The sequence below is a fragment of the Lissotriton helveticus genome, chromosome 2_1 (genome assembly GCF_964261635.1).
Source record: "Lissotriton helveticus chromosome 2_1, aLisHel1.1, whole genome shotgun sequence".
NCBI lineage: Eukaryota > Metazoa > Chordata > Amphibia > Caudata > Salamandridae > Lissotriton > Lissotriton helveticus.
In genome coordinates, this window is record NC_136059.1 from 400,838,164 (window position 1) to 400,858,054 (window position 19,891).

The following is a 19,891-nucleotide window of genomic DNA, read 5'->3' on the forward strand; positions in this document are numbered from 1 at the left end:
TAAGTGCAAGTGCTCTGCCGACATAGGACGGTGCCTTGGGGGAATGTTGGGAGGAGTGGACGTTAACTCCAAACAGTAACCGTATTGGATAAGTTTTCGCACCCACCTGTCTGTAGTGATGGATGTCCAGACTGGCAGGAACTGCTGGAGTCTCCCCCCGACAGGTGTTGGATGGTCGGGGGGCAGTGACAGAGAGTCACTGTTTATTGGAGGCAGAGGAACGTGAGTTGTTGTTTCCTCTGCCCCTGCCCTTGGCACTGTTACCTCTGTATCCTCCTCTACCCTGCTTGGGATAGGAGGATTGTGCAGTTCCCTTTGAAAATTGTGATTGTTGACCCAAGTGTCCTCTGGTAACACCACGTGCTCCTGAGCGACGAAAAGTGCCGCCCCTGAACTGTTGTGACTGAAGTGCCCCCATGGACTTAGCAGTCTCGTTGTCTTTCTTAATCTTTTCAAGTGTGGTGTCTACATCTGGGCCAAACAGTCTGTCAGGATTGACGGGCTGGTTGAGGATAGTAGTTTGGATGTCAGGCTTAAATCCAGATATACGAAGCCAAGCTTGTCGCCTCAGCATGACGCTAGTGTTAATTCCCCTAGCCGCTGTGTCAGCCACATCAAGTGCACATTTTATTGCAGCGTTTGATATAAGCTTTCCCTCTTGTATGAGCATTTCTGCTGCTTCTTTATACTCATCAGGTAGATGTTGAAGGAGCTGTTCTAGGGTGTCGTAATGCGCCCTATCGTAACGCGCCAACAGTGCCTGAGTGTTCGCTATACGCCATACATTGGCAGCCTGCGCAGCCACCCTTTTGCCAGATGCCTCAAGCACTTTCGACTCCTTGTCAGGGGGAGGAGCTTCACCCGTAGTTTGGGAGTTTGCCCTTTTGTGGGCATTGGCGACCACCAACGAGTCTAGAAGCAACTGTCCTCGAATATATGCAGGATCTCCAGGTGCTGGCCTGTATTTTTTCTCGATACGTGGGTTCACCACTCTTGCCCTGGTTGGTTCCCTAAAGATCTCTGGGGCATGTTTAAGGACACCTTTGAGCATAGGAAGAATTTTAACTGTTCTTTCTGAGACAGAGAAAGTGTCAAACAGGAAATCTTCCTCCACCGGGTCAGCATGCATGTCCACATTATGATTTGCCGCTGCCCGTTCGATTAAAGCATTAAATGCTGCAGAATCCTCCGTTGGAGATGTACGTGGCCCAAAACCTTGTGGATCTTGTACCACCTGCTGGCCACCTTGGTCCCCAGTGTCGTCATATGTGTCCTGCTGAACATCAGGGTCATTGTCCACTGGGAAATTGTATTGGTCGTCTTCCTCATCATCCTCTCCCCCTGATTGGTTTGGGGAAGGTGATGGACTTCTTCTGGGTGGTGGTAGGATAGGCTCAATAAGGGTAGGAATGTCCTGTGCTGGCCTCTTTTTCTTCAGTGGAATAACATAGGATTCCAGTGGTTGGGAAGTGATCTTCCTTTTGTAAAGGGTCAGTTTCCCTGTTTGGGCATTGATGTAATGCTCAGAGTCTTGTTCAGAGGCTTGATGCGTCGAAGGAGCCGAAGTCTTTGGCACCGATTTAGGTGCAAATGCCTTTGGTTGCACCTTTGGTGGAAGAGTGTAAATAAGCTTGGTTGATGACTTTTGAGGAGTGTCAACCTCTTTCGGAGCCGATGGCGTGGGAGCCGTCGCCGACAAAGTCTTTTCTCGAATCCTTTTCAGGGAGTCGGTGACTTGTTTAGTGAAGGAGGCGGAGGGTGTCGAAGCCGACGTCCGGTGTCCGGTGGCGTCGGAGTCCCTCGGTGTCGACGGTATTTGCGTCGACGATTCTTCAGCTGCAACGTGGCGCGGCTCCGTTGTAGGCTTTGGCGCCGATGCCGATGCTGCATTTCCGACATCTTTGTGCCGATGCGTAGTGGCTGCGGCCTTCGGATCGTGGCCTGTAGTCGATTTTTGTTCGACGGGGCGTTTAGTTGACGGCGCCGTAGGGGCGTCTGAAGGCGTGTGAACAGACTTCGACGTCCGTGCCGGAGCAACAGAGGCCGACTCTTGACGGACGGCCTTCTTGGAGGATGAGTCCTTGTGCACCTTCTGCGGCGCTGTTGGCTCGATAACCTTCTTCGACTTCTGTGGACCGGAGGTGGACGGAGTCGATGAAGGAGCAGGCTTTGATATTTTTTGTGGGACGTCGGCCATCTTAGATGTTGTCGAGTCTGTTAGTTTCAGTTTCGTTTTCCCCTGGACGTCGGCCATTTTAGGTGTTGTCGAATCCGCTGGTTTCGGTTTCGATTTTGCCTGGACGTCGGCCATCTTGGGTGTTGTAGAAACCGAAGGTTTCGGTTTCGATACGTTGGATGGCGGCTCCGCTTGAGTGTCCGTGGCCGGGCTAGAATGCGGGGCCGGGGATAGCGGTGCAGGGTCGTGGGTAAGGCCGAGTGGCGATCCCGTGACCTGAGCCTGTGTAATATAGACGTCGGGGCATAGCTCTTCCTCTGAGCTATCTTCCGCGGCCCCAAAAACTTCTTCGTCGTCCCCTACCTCCTCGACGTATTCAATGTCCTGGTCCTGTCCTTCGACCTGTTCCTCGGGATCGGACTGGACCTCCGTCGACGGTGGTGAAATTTGGAGGTGATGGCTACCGCCTTCCTCCGCAGGGTCGTCGAATATGTTGTCGGGTGCCGGTGTCGCTCGCTGGGCCTCGAGGCGCGCCGCGCGCCGATGCTTGAGCGGCTTCTTTGACCTGAATTTTGACCAGGCCATGCAGTCGTCTTCGTTGTGGTCCGGTGACAGGCATTTATTACAGACCGGATCCATATATCCACAGACGGGGCAGAACTTATACGGGCTCCGCTCCATGTTAAGGTCGTCGGGTCTTGCTGCGACGAGAGGGCCTCGAAGTGCGAAGAGTAACTAGACTCCGTAGATTTCCGGCTCAGAGAGTCGGACGACGCTCGAGACCGTGCGCAAACAATACCGACGCTGGTAACTAAGGCCTTTTGGCCTTAAGAACAAAGTTTATCGGTTCCGACACGGAGACGTCGAGAACCAAATCCGAACCCAATGGCGGAAAAAACAATCTGGGGATGGAGCCGATGCCCATGCGCACTGTAGTCCAGGGGAGGAGCCACCTATCTCGTGATACTTCGAAGACTCTTCCAGGACAACAATGTGCAATCATCCGGACCCAACACTAGGCGGCGATCTATGCACTAGATATGAATTTAGCAGCCCACATGCCTCGAACACAAGAACACTTCAAAGGCAATAAGGTAAGTAGCACAAAATACACTAGTCTCCAGGGAGACCAAACCATATACTTAAGAAAGTGGAATGTGAACTGCAAAAGAGAATGGGACTTGGACTAGAAGACCCAGAGGAGACAGGGACTTAAGGAACCACCCAAGGCAAGTACCCAGGAACCCCATGGAGGCTGTGTGTAGAGTGGGAACACAGTAGCGTGACCACATGAACAAAAATAGCACTTTAAACAAAATTTGTAATATTCATTCAACATAGCTAATGCATGCCAGATGATGGCTATCGGAGATTGCTGACATCATTTACCTCCAGGTAATGCGTTCACATAACCAAACCGCCAGGTAATGCCCAAGCCAACTAACCAAGATAGTACATACACAAGTTGGCAAAACGTTGAGCCACACACAACAGACTTTATAACACAGCAATATCAACAATATTACACGCACATGATCTCAAATTAACTGATACCTGTGTCTGATCCTGTGTAGATCAGACACAGGACTTTGGTTTAATACATGAAACATGTGGTAGAATATAAAAGACTCCATTAGCGCTGCAGTGGCACACTAATTCAATATATATGTGTAAAATAATGTAACAATAAAAACTGACACGAGAAGGCTGCTTGGAGACCGATATTTCCATCCAAACGTTTCCTGTACTTATCATAGCTGTAGCGATATCGTGTACAAGGGAGCGGAAACCGTACTATCTTTACAGACTCCGCTGTTTGCCATACCGTCATGGTACGATGGAGAGCAGCAGAAAGACTACAGCTACCAGCATGCCAAGGGGCAAGATACGTAGAGACTCTGGGCATATCTTACAAAAGCACCTCCTTCTCAATGGAAAGGTGCTTGTCAATCAACCTGTTACTATCGGAAAGGCGGATGGTGTTCCCCGTCGGAATTCAGCTTGAAGATTTTGGAGCCGTAGTCTGATCGTTTTATCGATGTTTCTGGATACTTTGGGATCTCTCCTGGGATTAGTCCATCAGGTACTTTTGCGGATAGAGAGCGGGCTCGCCTCCTCCGCTTGTGTCAGAAAACGTGTATTTAGAAAAGAAAAGCCGCGGTGCTTTTAAACGCGCAGTTCCGCGTTTAACTTGCATGTGCGAGCGAGAAAAGACATTGACTGAGAACGCGTCTGGGAAATTAGACGCATTCTTTACAATTCTTTTCAGTGGCCTTGCTTGTTTTTACAACCGGTGGTTGCTTTGATGAATAAGAATTTGATCACCACATATTCCTCCAACACTATTGCTACAATTTCACTTGCAAGGCATCACTGCTCCTAATTACTGGATGGACAGTTCTTAGAACGTGCGCTGTGAATTTAAACAACGCTCTCATTTCTTTGGAGGGAATTACTACCTGGCGTAGTTACTTTCTATTGTGACTGTAGAAATACAAGTGTTCCTGCGGCCATTTACAGACTATGTATTTTTTTAGGTGTCCTTGCCTGAAAAGGAACCCATGAGTGGTACTGCACTACCTTTTTGTTATTTTTTTTGTTTTGATCCTACGAGTGCACAGTTCTTTTTCTGGCTGTAAGAAAAGTCTGGTGAGTAGGGAGAAAAGAACATTTGATTTGAGTCTTAGAGAAGAAGGAGATAGGTGTTATATCTTCTGCTTTGTCATCCCCTAATGCAGTGTGGACATCCTTCCTGGTACCGAGCAGTCCTTTCGACCAGACCTTGAGGGAAACACAGACCCTAAAGCTAGTTTATTATTTTATCCACTTCCCTTTTCCCCTGGGTACAAATCCACACAGAAGGATTGTCTTCTGCTGTTGGGGGTTGTGCTAGGAGGAATTGGGAGGCATATCTTCAGTCATCGTCTCTGCCAGTCACAAGAAGAAGGTTAGTGGCGTTTATCTATTCATGCGTTACTGGCAATCTCGACAATAGCAAAAACATATAAAAGAGCAGCAATCTATCTTATGGGTCCGCAATCTTTGGTTTTTCCACAGTACTTTTAGAGAAGTATTCTTTAAAGTGAAAAGAGGAAGTATTTTATGAATGCAAAATATATAGTTTAAGAGTATTTGAATACCAGTCTAGCGACCGAGAATAGGTACAATGTAAAGAACGTGGAGGAGAATTCTCTGAGGGCATGACCGATGTTCTCAAATTACTTTTTGCCTACGGAAAAAAGAAAGGACATAGATGGGCGAAAAGTGGATGGGGTTGACTGGTAATAGAAGTGTATTTTCTTGTTTATGAGACTACAAAATAAATATTCAAGAAAAAAAATAAAGAATTTCTGGAATGCTATACATGTAACAAAACACAGCTTTTAAACATTTTCTACAATGCAACAAGAAAAATGTACTTCAATTGCAACCAAAAAGGTCATACATTTCACAGGCATTGAGCTTAGCTCACCTCTTTAGCAATAACTGTCTGAAGTTTCCAGTGGATGGATTGATGGTTAGATGATGAGACAAATAGTTGCACAAACGGGCTCCCATGTAGGAGAAATTTGGAAGAGCTGTTGCCTTTTAAGACATTAAGTGAGGAGAGAAACAAATCAAAGATGTTAAATTAGTTAGTTTTCCAGAAAAAAAGTGAAACAAATAAATCTTGGTGTTAACACAGGATGATAGGTTATTGCATTTTTTACAGCGTTGAATCCACTGCTAGTGTGGTCTGAAATCGCAGACACTCGTCTCGCTATTCTAGATTATTCTTACGTTTTGATCAGTCATTCCATCATGGTTTGTTACATGTATTTTGTTCGGGCCACCTCTACATTTGCACAGTAAGACCTGCATGGTGTTAAGTTTGACAGCACATTCAAATGATAAACAAGCATTGGCAGAGCCAATAATTCAAGCCTATCGGAGAGTGAATGGCTTGGTCAATTTCTTCTAGCCATGTTATACAGCAGCTCGGCTGTCGAGCACCATGGTTTAAAGTAAAAAAAAAAAGATATGATGCAGCCAACACCAACTAGGAGTAGCAGAGATCTGTTTTCTTTGTAAGGGAATATTCTCGGTCTTAGATTTCTTTTACTTATCGTATGTCAGCGCTGAAGTTGGCAGTTTTGGCCCAGCATAAAGACAGAAATAAAAAGGCCATGCATAGTAGGGAGCGCACTGCCATTTGAATCTTTATTGTGTCTTGACGCCTACTTGCGTGACTTTTTGGAGCTTTTTTTTCTGGCGGGACAGTAGGGGGCAAGCAACAAAGAGGGAGGGGGTGGGGTACATGGGCAAGCAACAAAAGGTAGGGTGGACCGAACAAGTAACAGTGCAGGGGGGTGGGGGATAGGGTAAACAACAATGTGGGAGGGGAAAGGAAGAAGGAGGTGCAATTAAAAGGGGGAAAAAGCATCACAGAAGGCAATGAGCAGTGGAAGCACACTTGGCAAGGGAAGCAGCACTTGGGTCATGCTACAAGGGAGGGACAAACGCAAGGAGGAAGTGTGCTACAAGGGAGGGACAAACGCAAGGAGGAAGTGAAGTCTGCACTTCCTGACCAAAGAGAAGAACGAAAAAGAGTGATGAAGCCATCTGGTAAGCAATGGGCGGGCTCTAAGTCCCTAAATAAACTAAATGTCTTGCAAGCGACAGCACACGCGCTGTCATACGTGGGACCTCAAGTATAGTATGGGGTTGGGCAGGGAGGGTGCAAACTGTTAAAGAGAAGAAGGAGCCAGCCAAACATACAAATGGGCATAAATCAACCACCGTGCTCCTAAAACATTTGTGTTCTTTCTGAGGGGAAACAGCCTTTATCTCTCAGTTAAATACCATGCAGGTAAGTATTTGTATCTTTACCATGCAGGACTTTACCATGCAACTATGTATTTGTACTTAACATACTTTTCATGGTATTTAAAAATATTATTAGGGTGTAAGGATGGGCAGAGGTAATGGGACTTGCCTATCCAGGGGTGCGAAGAGGTACAGATAAGGATAAGTTACTTACCTGTAATCCTAGTTCTCTTCCAGGGGTATCCTCATCAAAGTCATAAGCACATGAATATTCTCGCCTATGTGTGGGACCCTGGAAACGTCACAAAACTATATACATATGAGCAATGTTGACAGGAATTCTCATGTACATAAACATATTCCAATAAAGCAGGGAGAAAAGAAGCCTTTGAAAACTGCTTGAATATACAGCAGAAAACACAATCCTGCGAGGAATAATGAGAAAACATTGCTAGCACATAGGCTGCATTGTAGAAACATTAGTGTAGAAAGCTGAAAAGCTAACCCACAAACACTCAGATAAACTAGCACCGTGCCTCTGAGGCAGCCATGACCCCTAGCTTCCCATCATGCCTCAGGGGTGACGGTTAGGTCAGTTCATTGCGGATATCCGCAGACCATTTTACAAAGAGATGAATGTATCATGTTCACTTGCCCGGGGAGGTGGGTGCGTTGCTTATGACTTTGATGAGGATACCCCTGTAAGAGAACTAGGATTACAGGTAAGTAACTTATCCTTCTCTTCCAGGTGATCCTCATCAATGGTCATAAGCACATGATTAGAATAGCAAGCCCATCCCCGATCCTGCGGGCAAGTAAACAGAGTACCATCAAGATACATAACAGCCATTAGACCTAAACTGACTCCAGTAGGTTAGCACTGAAACAGATTCCTCAAGGAGGCCTGTCCCACTTACGTATCTTCCCTGGAGTCCGACTCCAGACAGTAATGTCTGGTAAACGTATGTACCGGCTTCCAAGTTGCAGCCTTGCAAATCTCAGCCAGCTGTACTTTGTGCAGAAATGCAACAGTAGCAGCCTTGCCCCTAGTAGAATGTGCTTTAGGGGAGGCAAACAGAGGCTTATTTGCTACTTGGTAGGCCAACTTTATACAAGATACTATCCATCTTGAAATGGATCTTTTAGAAGCTGGGAAGCCTGTTCTAATGGAGCCATAGTTTACAAACAGTTGCTCAGCTTTTCTAATGGATTTTGTTGCATCGAAATAGAATTTGAGAACCCTCTTGAGGTCTAGCGAATGAAGAGACCTTTCCACTGGTGTGGTAGGATTGGGAAAGAAAGAGGGTAGAGAAATCATCTGATTAACATGGAACTCAGCCACCACCTTGGGTAGGAAGGAAGGGTGAGTTTGCATAACCACCCCATTATGGTGGAAAACCGTATAGGGTTCTTTAGAACAGAGTGCCTGTATTTCACTCACTCTGCGTGCTGATGTAATTGCTACTAGAAAGGCTACTTTCCAAGAAAGGTGTTGTAATGTAGCCTTATGAATGGGTTCAAATGGAGGTCCCATCAATTTAGACAAGACTAGATTCAACTCCCAAGGAGGAGAAGGAAAACTTTTTCAACCCCTGCAGCAAAGTCCTTGAACACCTAAAGCTGAAAGAAAGAAGGCTGGCTAGGTGATTTACGATATGCTGTGATAGCCACCAAATGCACTTTAATGGAAGAATATTTCAAACCAGATTAGACCAAGTAGAGCAAATACTGCAAGATTACCTCCTCTTGCCCTTTAATTGGACTCCAACTATTACAAATACACCACAAGTAAAACCTTTTCCACTTAAGAGAGTACAAGGTTCTTGTGGAAGGTCTCGGACTCCCTTAAAATGTCCATGCAGTCCTGAGGGAGGTTCAAATGTCCGTACTGCAGGACTTCAGGAGCCTTGCTGTCAAGCTGAGCAAGGGAAGGCTGGGGTGCAGAATCTTCCCTCCCATTTTGGTGAGAAGGTCCGGCCTGCACGGAAGTCTCCGATGCGGGCGAACCAAGAGTTGCAACAGGTCCTGATACACCAATTGGCGAGGCAAGTCCGGTGCTATGAGTATCATCTTCATTCTGGAACGCAGAACTTTGTCCACGACCTTCGGAATGAGAGGGAGGGGTGGAAAGGTGTATGCAAACGCCCCTGACCAATCTATCAAAAGAGCATTCTTCCTTGTTCCTGGTGGGTAAAACCTGGATGCGAAGGCGCAGCATTTTCTGTTTTGATCGTCTGCAAAGAGGTCGATGAAAGAATGACCCCATTGATGAAAGATGTCTGCCACCACTTCGTCGTTGAGCACACAGTCTTCTTGCTCTTGGAAGTGACGACTGAGGGCGTCTGCTCACACGTTCTGCTCTCCAGGGAGATGGACTGCCGTGATCGATAGGTTCCTGGCTAGCAGACAGTGCCAGATTTCCTGGGACTCGGGAGACAGAGGGCGAGAGCGTGTTCCACCTTGTTTGTTCAATTAATACATGGTGGTTGTATTGTCAGTTTGTACTAGGATCGATTCAGACTGAATTGACAGCTGAAAAGCCTTGAGGGCTAAATGAATCGCCCGCAGCTCCAGCATATTGATGTGATACGTCTGTTCTCTGTTGGTCCATCTGTGCTGAGTTTGCAGATGACCTATATGCGCTCCCCAGCCCTTAAGTGACACATCCATTATCAGTGATTGCTCTGGCCGAGGTTGGTGAAAAGGGACTCCCCCTAGAAGGTTCTGTGGTTGCAGCCACCAAAGAATGGACTTCTTTGCTGCAGGAGAGAGTATAATCCGGTCGTTCCACTCTCTCGAGGACTGATCCCATTTGTTATCGAGATCTTGCTGTAACGGTCTCATCCTCAATCTGACGTTGGGTATGAGAAAAATGCCATCGACCCCAGCAGAGAAGCCACCTGTCTTACTGATGGCTGATGAGCCTGAAGGATGATGTTGCCTTTGTCTTTCATTGATGACAATCTCTCCTCCGAAGAAAAAAACCTTTCCTTGGACGGAGTAGAGGTTGGCGCCCAGATAGTGGAGTGATTGAGTCGGTTGAAGGATCGACTTGTCCAGGTTGACATGCAGGCCTATGTGCTGAAGGAGATCTAGGCAGATGCGAAGGTGTTTCTGCACCATTTGAGGAGATGATCCCTTCAACAGCCAGTCGTCCAGGTATGGATATACAAACAGGCCTTGGCGATGTAATGCTGCCGCTACAACTGCAATGCATTTGGTGAATACCCTCGGAGCTAATTTTAGGCCGAAGGGTAAGACTTTGAACGGGTAATGTTTTGTTCCCACCATGAATCGCAAGTACTTGTGATGTCGTGTTGTGATTGGGATGTGAAAGTACGCATCTTGAAGGTCCACCGAACACATCCAATCGCCTTTCTTTCGATGTAGGAATATTTGGTGGAGTGTCAACATTCAAAACCTTTCCTTTTTGACTGACTTGTTCAGAGAACGTAGATCCAAAATTGGTATGGACTTGTTCAGTTGATCTTTTTCCAAACAAGGAAGTATCGTGAGTACACTCCCTTTCCTCTCTGGGCAGGAGGGACCTCTTCCATTGCTCGCTTTTCGAGAAGGAATGAATGACTGAATACGCACTTATATAGCGCAGGAATACCCTAGGGCATCCCAGCACATTTTATGACACCTAATCATTCTTCACTAATCATGGAAAAAGAAAGGTTTTCAGCTATTTCCTGAAACGGAGATTGTTAGGTTCAAGACGATTACGGTCAGGGAGCTGGTTCCAAAATTTTGCTGCATGAAGAGAGAAACGTCGTCCACCCATCCGTGCCCGTTTAGTCCTAGGGACTGTCAGAAGTTTTTTATTGTTGGATCTAAGTATCCGGGTAACATGATATAATTGTAGCATAGGCTGAATCAGAGGGGGACCGTTGCCGGTAATGGACTCATGAACAGTGCACATGGCCTTAAACCATATTCTTTGCTGCACTGGTAACCAGTGCAACTGACTAAGTGCTGATTTAGCAGAATTCCGCTTTGGGACATTCATTAGAAGTTGTGCCGCACAATTCTGGACAGTCTATAGAATCTTAATAGTTCCCTGAGGTGCACCCAGATATACAGCGTTGGCGTAATCTAGCCGTTATAAGATAAGGGCTTGAACCAACAAATGTCTAGCTTCAAAAGGAAGGAGAGGCAAAATCTTCCATATCAATCTGAGCAGACCATAACAGGTTGCAACAACTTTACGTGATTGTACTGAGAAGCTAAGATTAGGGTCCAACCATACGCCCAGACTCTTGATTTGTTTCTTTGGTGGGGGAGGAGGGCCAAGACAGCTAGGCCACAAGGGGTATAAATCATAGGGGCCGCATGTCCTAGTATCATGATTTCCGTCTTGGAACCATTAAGTCTAAGAAAAGACAAATCCATCCACTCGGATACTTTGACCAGACAAGAGGTTAGGTTCATGTCACTATTATCATGTCGGCGGAGGGACACCACTAACTGGGTGTCATCAGCGAAGGTGACCAACTGGAACCCCCAGGGGAGCACAACGTCCGCAAGGGACCTCATGTATATGTTAAACATGGTAGGGCTTAATGAAGATCCCTGGGGGACGCCATACTGCAGAGGGATCTGTTTCGAGACAACATCCTCTTCAAACACTGAGAAAAATCTATCAGAGAGAAAGGACTGCAGCCACTTAAGGGCAGTCCTCGCTACACCCACCTCCCTCAATCTTTGAATCATGATTAGATGGTTTACCGTGTCGAAGGCTGCGCTGAGGTCTAACAAAATAATGGCAGCGCAACCTCAAGTGTCCACAATTGTTCTGGCTTCTTCAACCACAGCAAGAAGGGCGGTCTCCGAACCCTCATTGCTTCTAAAGCCAGTCTGAGTAGGGTGTAGGCCTTTGTTTTTCTCCACAAAAGCTGGTAATATGGAGTTAACATGTTTTTCGAACAATTTGCTAATACCTGGTAATAAAGAAATGGGGCGATAGTTAGCCCAGTCCTCCGGGTCTAAATTGGGTTTTTTCAGCAGAGCTTTAATTCTTGCTTGTTTCCATAAAGGCAGGACCAATCCGGTTACAAGGGAATAATTTATTACATCCTGAATAACTGGAGAAACAATCTCTGAGACCAAATTAAGAATGGGAGGAGGCGCAGAGTCGGCCGGAGATCCTGACTTAAGATACGCCAAAAGTTTCTCCAGGTTAGGTAGAGTAAGCGGTGCGAATTCCTCCAACCTAGCTTGTTGAGAAGGTGGAGGTAGTTGAGCATCTAGATCAATTTGTTGACACAGCGAGTAGATGTTGAAAACCTTCGCGGCAAAAAAATATGCTATTTCATAACAACGTTTTTGGGCGTTCACCAGTTCACTAAGAGGACCGGGAGGAGTGATCAGGGATTTAAAAAATTAAAAAATTTCCTTAGGGGAGTTGGATGCAGAGGCGATTTTTTCATGATAGTAGCTGGTTTGAGCAGCTTTTATTTTACTTTTAAAGAGCCTAAGTGCTGCTCTATAATTGCACTTACTGGCCTCAGAAAAGTCCTTCCTCCATTTCCTTTCGGACTGCTTGCACGATTGTTTAAGCAGTCTGAGTTCGTGGAAATACCACGCTTTTTTATTAGAGCCAACTCGATAACAATGGTCGACACTTCCTGACGCAGGAGGCCTATATGTAATGACGAGATTTCACCGGAAGAATGTCTCTTTGGGACGCACAAAAGCATACTGAGCACCCATTTTTTTGTATATTTAGCACCCACTGATCTTGGGTTATGTTGCGCCACTCTTGAATGTAACTTGAGATACTTCCTCCCACTGTGCCAGGAGTTTTTGTTGCAGAGGAGGACTGCTGTTGAAGTCCTCCTCTTCCTCTCGAGGAACGGCGGCCTTGGTACTGAGATTTGCCCTGTATGTTTTGCTACCATTGAGAGGTGTGAACGTTCTGTTGGTAGTTTTTCCGATTGTAGGGCCTGTATCTCTTCCTAAATTCCTTTTTTTTTCTCTAGGCCCACAGCCTTAAAGGTGTCCAACTCGGCCTTCATCCTTGCCATTTCTTCGTCTGTGTGTGCACCAAACAGTGAAGTGCCAGAAAAAGGGAGATTCAGGATGCGCTGCTGCGCCTCCGGTTTTAACGCTGTGAGGCGCAGCCAGGAAGATCGTCGTGCACATATGCCATGTGCATAAGAGTGAGCTGCCAGGGACGCACCATCTGCTGCAGTACGGATTACCTGGTTTGCCACCAGCGCACCTTCCTGAAGGATTTCAGAGAAGTCCTGTTGATCCTCCTTTGGGAGCTTGACCTTGTAGCGCTCCAGTGAGTCCCATAGTGACCTGTCATACCGACCCAGCAGAACCACAGCGTTGGACACTTGTAGAAAAGACGCTGCAGAGCCACAGGCCTTCCGTCGCCAAGAATCTTGTGCTCTACTCAATTTATCCTGAGGAGCAGAGGAGGAAGATGTAACTGCATGCATCTTTTTCGCTGCAATAATAATGACAGAGCCCGGAGTTGGATCAGATCCAAGGAAAAGAGGATCCGATGCAGCTGGCTTATATCTTTTAAGGATTCGAGCTGGAGCTGCTTTAGCCGATGATGGAGCGAGGAAGAGATCCATTACCGGCTCGATGATACCAGGGACCAAAGGGAGCAATGGCCTAGCCCCAGACCTTTGATGGAGTCTAAAAAATGATGGACGTGGTTGTCTGAGGAGCCGACATGGTGATGCCCAGCTTCTGAGCTCCTCTGGTGAGAACATCATGAAAAGTGTTCACATCATCAATAGGCGACACTCTGGAGGGAGGACTATCCATCAAGGTAGGTGAGTAATCCCTTTTGGGTGAATGTGTCAAAGAGGAAGACCAAGACGGTGTACGCCCCCTCTTGTAATGTCCCTGAGATGACCTGCGTTCAGGGGATCTGCCTCTGTGTTCTTTGGCCCGAGTGGTGGGTGAACTGTACACTTCCTGCACAAGAAGCTGCATGGTGATCTGTGCAGCGGACTGGGGTAGTCCCTATGTCGTTGAGCGTGACCTGTGGGCCCTGTCTGCAATGATGGAGAGGTTGTAGCCATCTGGGAGAGAGATGGATGGAAGGAGATCGCTGTCTCCTTGGAAAACCTCTTTGCGGTGATTTTGTAGGCTCCTGTGATTGTACAGAAGCACTGTGTGATGACGCAACCGTCTGGGGTGAGCTCCGAATGGAGGGAGAGGAATCTCTGCGGCCTCTGGAGCGTGATCAGCGTCTTGATGAGCGATGTGACATTGATAGGGAGTGTCTCGACGACGACCTGCTCTGTGTCACCATCACTGGTGAGTTCCCAGAGCCTGGTCGTCTCCTCAACGTCGATCTCTGTGTGCTTCGAATGTCTGGAGCCCACAGACCTCGCCTTCTACGCTGAGTGTGCAGGAGACCTCAACGATGAGCGGGTAAGCTGAGAAATCCTTCTCGACATCGATCTTTTCCTCGACGCTGACTGTCTTCTAGAAGTCAGTGGAGTGGAGAGCGGGACACTTCGTCGCCAACGGAGACCACCGTCTCGACGCCGAACAACGGTTGGTATATTTCACTTTTAGTCTTAACGTTGAATACCTCGCCGGAGACATCGAATGCCGCCTGGACGACGACAGAGGCAATGAGTGTCTAGCCTCAGTTGACGAGGCGTGTCTCGACGTCGACCGTCGACCGTCGTCTGGTTGATTTCGACTGAGAAGTTTGCTTCGACGCCGATCGCCGTTGACCCTGCGACGGTGGAGCCTGTCTCGATGTCGACCGTCGTCTTGTTGATGTCGACAGATGTTTGCTTCGACGCCGATCAATGGTGACCCTGTGACGGCGGATCCTGTCTCAACGTCAAACATCGAATCGACGGCGACAACGGAGATCTGACTATCGGCGGTAGGCGAGCCTGCACCAATGGATAGCGACTCCTCGAGGCCGATTGTCGCTGGGTTGACGACGGCGGAGGATTCGGCGTACCTGCTTTCTTATACTACGACTGGTGTTCTCTTGATGCCAGCCCACCGTCGATGGTCTTCTCGTCGACGTTTTCATTGCCGATGAAGGGATTTGAGGCGCCGAGCCAGACACCGATGGAGCGCATACTGGAATCTTACTTCTAGATGGAGTGGAAGCTCTCTCTTTCCTCTTCATCGGAGACCTGCCTCTAGAAGGTGATGTAGTGTAGTTCCTATTATCCCAATAGGCTCTGCGCATTGGAATAATATCTTCAATAGTATAGACCTAGGGCAGAGGTTAACTAGGTCTTCTACCGACGATATTAGACTTAAAGTTTTGTGTTTGCCAGCTAGCTCAGAGTTCACTAGAAACTTTCTCGAATAGGCAAGGAGGATTTTAACCTCCCTGGATAGACAAGAAGGGATTTAGTTTCTGACAACCATAGAACATGACAACTTTGCTCTCCCCTAATCAAGAGTGTATCTCTAGAGTCGTGTGAAAACAAAAGACAACTTATTTTACTCAGTCAGTTCAGTGCATTCTTAGTTTATCCAGTATTAGGGGTGTCTTTCATAGATTCACATGCCTGAATCATTCCCCGTCGTCGAGACGGGAGCCTCCGGTACATAAAAAAGTAATGTCCTATAGACATACATAGAGAAAATAGGCCTAAGGGTCTCCCCTTAGTAGCCTTTCTTTGTCCTTATGCAAAAAGGACCAAACTCTCACAGTCAGCCAATCAGCTCCGACCTCCCTCTAGAACCTTCCTGGGAGGAGCCTCAGTCCCTCAGATTTTCTACCGCACGTTGTGCTAGGGAGTCTCCAGCCTGAGCTCTTCTCAGGATTCCTTACAAATCATCTACTTTCCTTTGAAAGTGAATCTTCACTCTACAATCTTCAAGGACTACTTCAATAACACTTTGAGGCAGTAAGTGTTTTCTTTCCACTGCTTTCTTCGATGTCTGAATCCCAGAAGAAAGCCCTTTTCAGGGCCTGCTCTTCATGTGGGAAGAAAAGGCTCCATGTGGATGATAAGCATACCTTATGCTTATATTGCCTTTATCCTGACCACGTCCCTGCAGACTGCAAAATATGTAGGTCTTTCCCTAGAAAGACCGTGAGAGACAGGGAAGGTCGCCTTCTCATCTGGCTCGACAGACTCAAGGACAGAGACACTCTGGAATCTTCCGAGGGTAGTGTCTCTAAAGTCTCAGAAGTCTCTCAAAAGAGGCCAAGGGTAACTTCCCCTGGCCCCTCAGACACTCCTCCTAGGAAGACAGCCAAGAAGTCTTCAGAGGCAAGATCTACGACATCTTCTGTGTCTGTTAAGGATAATCAGACTTTTAAGAAGCCTGCTGTCATCTAGCAGACCTGCCCAGAGGACTACCTCAGTAACTACCACTGTGTCAACGACGTCAGCGTTGTCTCTTTCACCGTCGACGATGACATCTCCATCATCGACAGGTAGACCTATTTCCTCTGTTTTACTGCTGAAATCGTCGACGACAAAAACCCTGTCGACGTCGAAGACTACTCCGTCGACGAAAACTACGCCGTCGACGACGACATCCTCTTTAACGAACCTATCGACGACGACGACGAACCCACCATCGACAGCCCCGACGACGAAAGCATCGACGGCGAAGACGTCGACGACGAAAACGTCGACGAGAACGACGTCGACGACGGGCTCGCCGTCGACTAGTGCACCGACGACGTCACGGTCGTCGACGACCAAATTGCCGTCTACGGAGATTCCGTCGACGAAGTTAAAGACGCCGTCGACGGCGGACTCGTCGTCGACGAAGTTAAAGCTGCCATCGACGGAGGACTCGTCGTCGACGAAGACGCTTTCAGAAACATGGAAGAAAACCAAGCTCGTGGAGGTGTCATCCCTCACGCTACCACCGTCGACGACGCCGTCGGCGGCTTCCACCTCCAGTCCTGCATTGGGCAAGACTGCCAAGCCGCATATTACGCCGGAGACCACGTCTCCAAGCAAAGTGGAGATGCAACCGCCTAACGAAATCTTCCAGAGTGAAGACTCAGAAGAGGATGACCACCTGGGCCCCGCTACTTCCATCTCGGACCTACATGTCAAATGCCAAAGCACTGACGAGGAGGTAGAGGAATTCTCTTACCAGGAGCACTCCGTCCACACTAAAGTCAGCACGGAGGTTACCCCCATGATATGCCTACCTGCTGCTCTGGTGAACTACCTGAAATTCCTTGTACAGGATTACAAACAACGCTTCCCGGACGCCGACAGTAGAGATCAGTCGCCGATCGTTCATAACCCAGCGGCAGCCCCAAAACCGTCTCGACCTCCCCCTCAGGCCCACCATGAGAAGATTCAACCTCAGGCCCACCATGAGAAGATTCAATCTCAGGAGGTAGTGTCGTCAGACGAGGATGAGGAGGAGGAAGAATTGGAGGAAGGAGAGGTCCAGGAGGCCCACTCTACCCATGATGAGGAGGATGAGTATGTGGCGTCCTCACCAGCCTCGCCCCAACCGCGCCATGCGGACTCGCCGCCGGTAGACATCGGCGGCTTCCATAAAATCGTGGAAAGAGCGGCAAAGAGATTCCATATGGCTATCGAATCCACAGAAACTGAATGCTTCCTGCACGATTTTAAGGAGCAGACTCAAAAGACGACTAAATCTATTCCAATAATAGAATTTCTGTGGGAACAAGGCAAGAAAATAATGCTGACGCCCGCTTCTGTGTCTGCGGTTGTTCCGCGCCTGGACAAGAAATACAAAGCCCCACTGTCTGCAGCGGTTTGCCTAAATGGGCACCCTAAACCTGATTCAGTGGTCACACAAGCGGCCCAGAAACACTCCCGCAACCCTTCCTCCCCGCTGTCCGCTCCTCCGGACAAAGAAGGCAGAAAACTGGACACAATCGGCAAAAGGTTCACGACGACTTCGGCCATGACCGTCAAGGTGGCCAACTCCATTGCCCTGTTGGGGCGTTATAATCGCCAACTCTGGGAAGACATAGCCCCATATTTGTCAGACCTGCCTGACACAGTCCAAGGGGAAGTCCAGGCTCTACTAGTGGAGGGTCAATCTTCAGCAGCCGAAATAATAGACTGTGCTATCGATGCGGCCATGACTGGCTTTCGTCAACTTGCTGGAGCTGCGGTCCTACGCCGTCAAGGATGGCTTAAGGCAAGGTCGTTCCGCCAGGAGGTGCAATCCAAGGTCTTGGACATGCCCTTCGATGGCCAGCACCTTTTTGGGTCCAAGATCGATGAGGCATTGCAAACCATGAAGAAGGACACGAATACGGCCAGGGCTCTGGGTACCTTACAGTCCCGGAACCAGTCCTTTCGAGGCAACAGATCCAGAGGACAGTCCTCGTATCGAGGTTCCTATCAGAATAGGTCCTCGTACTCCTATACTAACAAAGGTCAATACCAACACAAGCAACCTCAAGGCCGTCAATCGTCCTATGGACGATCGAACTTCAGAGGCAAGAATGCAAAGAGGGGCACTGGCGGCCGCCAGTGACTAGCTACTCCAGCCAGTCCAGCCACCCTATCCCTCCTTACAACTTGGAGGAAAATTGACCCATTTCCTCAACAATTGGCAACTCATAACCACGGACAGGTGGGTTCTCCAAATTATACGTTTTGGCCATTCCCTCGAATTCACCACCATCCCTCCCAGGACTCCTCCACGCAGGCGGGCGCACAAAAACTTACGCCTGCTTCTCCAGGAAATTTCTGTAATGCTGAAGAAAGGAGCTATCGAGCGCGTTCCGGCACCCCTGAAGGGGAAGGGCTTTTACTCCCACTTCTTTCTTGTACGCCAGAAAGAGGACAAGTGGCGGCCCATTCTGGACCTCCGAGCGCTCAACGTCTTCCTACGAAGCCAATCGTTCAGGATGGTGACGATTCAAGAAATACTAGGCATTCTAGAAAAAGGAGATTTCATGACATCCTTGGATCTCCAGGATGCCTACTACCACATCCCCATCCTCAAGTGTCACAGAAAATTCCTGAGGTTCGAGGTTGCAGGGCAACATTATCAATTCAAGGTACTACCGTTCGGCCTCAAATCCGCGCCGCGGATTTTCACGAAGTGCCTTGCACCAGTGGCAGCTTTCCTGCGTCAAATGGGTCACCAGGTCTTCCCCTACCTAGACGACTGGCTGGTGAAAGCACCCTCGGCGAAAGACGCAGCCAAATCCTCCAACGCCTGCACAAATCTTTTTCAGAGGCTGGGATTAACCCTCAATCTCAAGAAATCCTGTGTCGTCCCTACGACAAAAATTACCTTCCTCGGAGCAACCTTGGACACAGAGTGCGCAAGAGCCTTTCCCTCGAAGGAAAGGACAGACAAGATATTGTCCCTGGCCACGGCTGTGGCGAACAGGACACACCTGAAGGTCCGGACCTATACATCCCTCCTGGGCATGATGTCCTCCTGTATACTCCTCGTCCCTCACTGCAGACTCAGAATGCGCCCGTTGCAGGAGGCGCTCGCGAGTCAATGGACTCAAAGTACTGGCTCTTTCGAGGACACTGTCTGGATAACACCCAAAATGACCAAGAGTCTAACCTGGTGGAGGCGTCGCCAAAATCTGACCGTAGGACTGTCATTTCTCCTTCCGGCAACACCTCTGGTGATCACCACGGACGCTTCCCTGGAGGGATGGGGAGCTGTCCTTCAGGACCTTCGGATCAGCGGCAAATGGGACACTCAGGAAAAACAGCTTCATATAAACCTTTTGGAGCTGAGAGCCGTGTATCTGGCACTACAGGCCTTTCTACCACGCATCCGGCACTCCCCAGTGCTCGTCAAAACGGACAACACCACGACGATGCACTATCTCAACAAACAGGGAGGAACGCGTTCGCTCTCTCTATCACGCGATTCGCAGAAGATCTGGAACTGGCTAGTGCTGCATGGAATCACACTCAAAGCCGACTATGTGCCGGGCAAGGACAATACCATCGCCGACGC

At 48.3% G+C, this 19,891-nt stretch overlaps 1 protein-coding gene across 1 annotated transcript in view; it reads right to left on the reverse strand.

The window, feature by feature from the left end:
* Window positions 1–19,891, reverse strand: part of PAIP1 (poly(A) binding protein interacting protein 1) — a 545,177-nt gene that overhangs the window by 375,871 nt on the left and 149,415 nt on the right. Inside the window, exon 4 of the mRNA XM_078675041.1 lies at window positions 5,649–5,761. Within this exon, the coding sequence (XP_078531167.1) occupies window positions 5,649–5,761 (113 nt within the window). The remainder of the gene's footprint in view (window positions 1–5,648; window positions 5,762–19,891) is intronic.